Source organism: Gossypium hirsutum, chromosome A04 (genome assembly GCF_007990345.1).
Source record: "Gossypium hirsutum isolate 1008001.06 chromosome A04, Gossypium_hirsutum_v2.1, whole genome shotgun sequence".
Taxonomy (NCBI): Eukaryota; Viridiplantae; Streptophyta; class Magnoliopsida; order Malvales; family Malvaceae; genus Gossypium; species Gossypium hirsutum.
Genome location: NC_053427.1, coordinates 304,244 through 307,735, shown reverse-complemented (window position 1 = coordinate 307,735; position 3,492 = coordinate 304,244). Strand labels below are relative to the sequence as shown.

At 29.7% G+C, this 3,492-nt stretch overlaps 1 protein-coding gene across 2 annotated transcripts; it reads left to right on the top strand.

Annotated features, from left to right (window-relative positions):
- The first annotated feature begins 518 nt into the window (after positions 1–518).
- Positions 519–2,411, top strand: LOC107931139 (heavy metal-associated isoprenylated plant protein 47). Of its 2 annotated transcripts, none has more exons than XM_016862921.2 (3): positions 519–662; positions 859–919; positions 1,955–2,411. In XM_016862921.2, the coding sequence occupies exons 1-3, from the start codon at positions 657–659 to the stop codon at positions 2,224–2,226; spliced, it is 339 nt and encodes a 112-aa protein (XP_016718410.1). In that variant the 5' UTR covers positions 519–656; the 3' UTR covers positions 2,227–2,411. The 2 variants fall into 2 exon arrangements, with proteins under 2 accessions (XP_016718410.1, XP_016718409.1); XM_016862920.2 differs by having other exon boundaries at positions 523–662; positions 841–919.
- Positions 2,412–3,492: the final 1,081 nt, after the last annotated feature.

The following is a 3,492-nucleotide window of genomic DNA, read 5'->3' as shown; positions in this document are numbered from 1 at the left end:
CACTTTTAATCCTTTTCAAAAAACTATTAGTTCAATTTAGTTTTGTTTTAACTTTTTTTGGTGAATTACAAGAAGAGTGTAAAGTCTTAACAATAACACCATTAGTGCGATTCGAACCCAGGACACACTATGAAAATGAAACCTCAACCTCAGAAAACACACCCAACATCAGAACCACACAACACTATAATCAAAACACAACATCCCAAGTAAATAACATGTCTTACCACTCTAGAAACAATCACCAATTAGCAATTAACCCTAAACAACAAAAGAATGAATTGTTTCCGACAAAGACTAGGTTGCTTGAATCGTCAAACAAGTTAAAATTTTTTTTAATCTTTTTCCATCTCTAAATTGATGTGAAACAAGAAGAAGACTTGGTTCTAAATCAAGCCAAAATATTAAAGAAAAAACGTATTCCTCACGCTATATTTACTCGAATGTCAATGCCAAATATATGACTTACCATTTTTCTATTACATAATTGAATGAGAACCAGATGTCCAATTAGTCTTTTCCGGTTCTGTTTTTAAGTATAGTTTCTCACTACTTTGCCTTATAAATAAGCAGGTTTAGTGTCTCTTTTTTTTATTCATTCTAAGTCATACATATTTCATAGAATTTCTTCATTGGAAAGCTGCTTCTAATCACATATGAAGGTGAGCTTTTCTTTCTTTTTCTCCCATAACTCAATACTATATCTATAAGGGAACATATATATATATATAATATTGTTACAACTTAACTAGACATGTACATATAATATAAGATTGATGGAACTCATATATATATATATGTGTGTGTGTGTGTGTGTTTTATATGTAATTAATAATGCAGCAAAAGATGGTTCTGAAGGTGCAAATGAACTGTGAGAAATGTCGAGCACAGGCTTTGAAGATTGCTGCTGCTACACAAGGTTGGCAATGGCGTCTAAATTCTGACTTCATTTTATGCTTATATATATATGGGTTAATTCCCCCCCCCCCAAAGTCCCCAAACTATATGTTAAATTTTAAACTAGTCCCTAAACTTCAACACATTATCGTTCCAATCAGGTCTTTCCGTCAATCTAGTAGGTAACTTTGCGTTAAATATCATCTTTGATCAAATTATGTGGTTAAAACTGTTTATTAATGCCAAAGTTGAGGAATAAGTAGATAGAAGGACTTGATTGGAACGATATTATAATTTGAAGATTCAATTGGGACATTTTGAAGTTCAGGATCAATTAGAATTGGTAAAATGTAAAATTAAGCCCTTAGTGTTTACATCTTTAGTCAATTTAACCCTTATTCTTTTTTTTTAAAGTTAAATTTGTTCCTCAACATTTTAAAATAAGTCAAATTTGACCATCAATAGTTTCAAAAAGAATCAAATTGTTGTTTTTTTCTAAACTTAAATACTAACTAAAACGTTAAGTCTTTAAACATGGAAGCTCACATGGCAATTCACGTGTATTTCAAGCTTTTCTTTTATGAATTTTTGTGAATTTTTATATTTTGAATATTTTTATAATTTTTAAATTATTTATTGAAGTGACATATAATACCGATAGTGTCATGGCAGCATGAAGTACATAGAGGCAGCCATGCAATTTGTCATGCTAACATCGTTAAAAAAATTAATGTTATAATCAACATTTCCATTAAAAAAAAAGCGATTGACTGTTTTTGAAAGGTTAATGGCTAATTTTAGCTTTAAAAAAATAATAGTCAAATCAAAAAATGATATAAACGTTGAAAGCTAAATTTACCATTAAAACTTGACCCAACTTCTAATCTGGGGCAAATTCAAAGGGCAGGTTGAGGCCTTTGCCCTTTGAATAAAATGGTAGGATTTTGTTTTTAGTCCTTTTATAAATTTACTAATTCAATTTATGCCATTTTAGTGTACAATTTTGTACTTCAACCCCAACAAACATGCATGGAATTTTGGTTTTGTGGATGAACAGGTGTGACTCACATAGCAATACAAGGGAAAGAAAAAGATGAACTAATGGTAACCGGAGACGAAGTGGATTCAGTTAAGTTGACTCGTTGTTTAAGAAAGAAGCTTCACCATGCTACCATATTGACCATAGAAGTAATAAAAGAGAAGAAAGAAGAGAAAAAAGATGATGAAAAATATACCTCGCCTTATTATGTATGTTATCCCCCATATCCCATGCCTCCACAAATTATGGTTCAAGATCCATGCCAAAGCCAAGCATGTTCCATCATGTGATGCATTACTTATCCATCATGTTTATGTTACTCCATTCCTGATCTAAACAGAATTATACTCAGACTGTAAAATGGATGAAAAATAAAATAAAATCTATGTTACTCGAGATAGGATGAATGGAGGATACAAATATGTATTTGATATGATTATAAATTGGAATAAAGGTCAATTGAGTCTTTACTCGATTGACATTCGTATTATTGTCATAGAAGGAAGGCTCTAGGGATTTGCTTTTATATATCGTAGTATACAGATAACAACAAAATAGTAGCAATATAATGGCCAAACAACAACAAAAAGCAGCAGGGTTTTTTTTTGGCAAAATTGATTCGGGCCAAAAAATATTACCCGAGGCGCTATCTATTTAGAAAAAATCTCATTTTTTTTACCAAGCTCTCCCCCTTTTTAAACGGAGACTTGACCCATTATCAGGTCTAACTAAAAGGTTGAACGGTACAAGTAAATTGAATAATAATAATAATAATAATAATTTGAGTGGAAGAAGGAAGAAAAATTAAAAAGAATGATATTTTCAAGGTATATTAGTCATTTTATCATTTTTTTTAATTTTTAATTAGAAATATAAATAATAAATAAGATATTTTGATTGGATTAATAGTAGTCCTTAGATAAAAGTTTCAATGGTTAAATCCTAGCCATTGATTAAGTAATAAAATGAATAAAGAAATAAAGAAACAACTAGAAGATAGAAGAGAGAGCATTCTCTTCTCTATAAAGACCAATCTGTAAAATTTTAAATTCTAAAGATTGAGTAGAAAAATCTGAAAAATTGAATTAGCACTAAATTATATGATTATGAAAGAAAATTGGAAAGTTAAGCATAAAATATGTTAGAATTAAGTGACCCAAATTCTTATTTAAATAAAATACGATGGAAAATAAAATAAAAGTAAAATCCATATAGAACTAGACTTATTTTATTTTATTTTAGAATAAGGTTTTTTAAACCTTATTAAACTCCATCTATTTTATATTGATTAGGATAAGGTGTTTCAATCCTACTAGAATATGGCTTTACAAGCCTATAAATAGACATAGTCTATTCCTCTTGTATTAGAGTCAAATTTTTCGACATAGTGAATTTTCTTCTCCTCTGCCCGTGGTTTTTTCCCGAAAGGGTTTCCACGTAAAATTTGTGTGTTCTTTATTTTTATTTATTTTATTCTATTTTATTTTTTTCACAAATTGGTATCAGAGCTTCCGGGTTATTCATCTCGATTACGGTAATGGCGTCTTTGAAGTATG

What these genes read in the sequence shown, in the direction of transcription:
- LOC107931139 (XM_016862920.2), top strand. An exon ending in GATTGCTGCTGCTACACAAG is followed by an intron (nt 920 to 1,954) that starts GTTGGCAATGGC and finishes GTGGATGAACAG; the next exon opens with GTGTGACTCACATAGCAATA.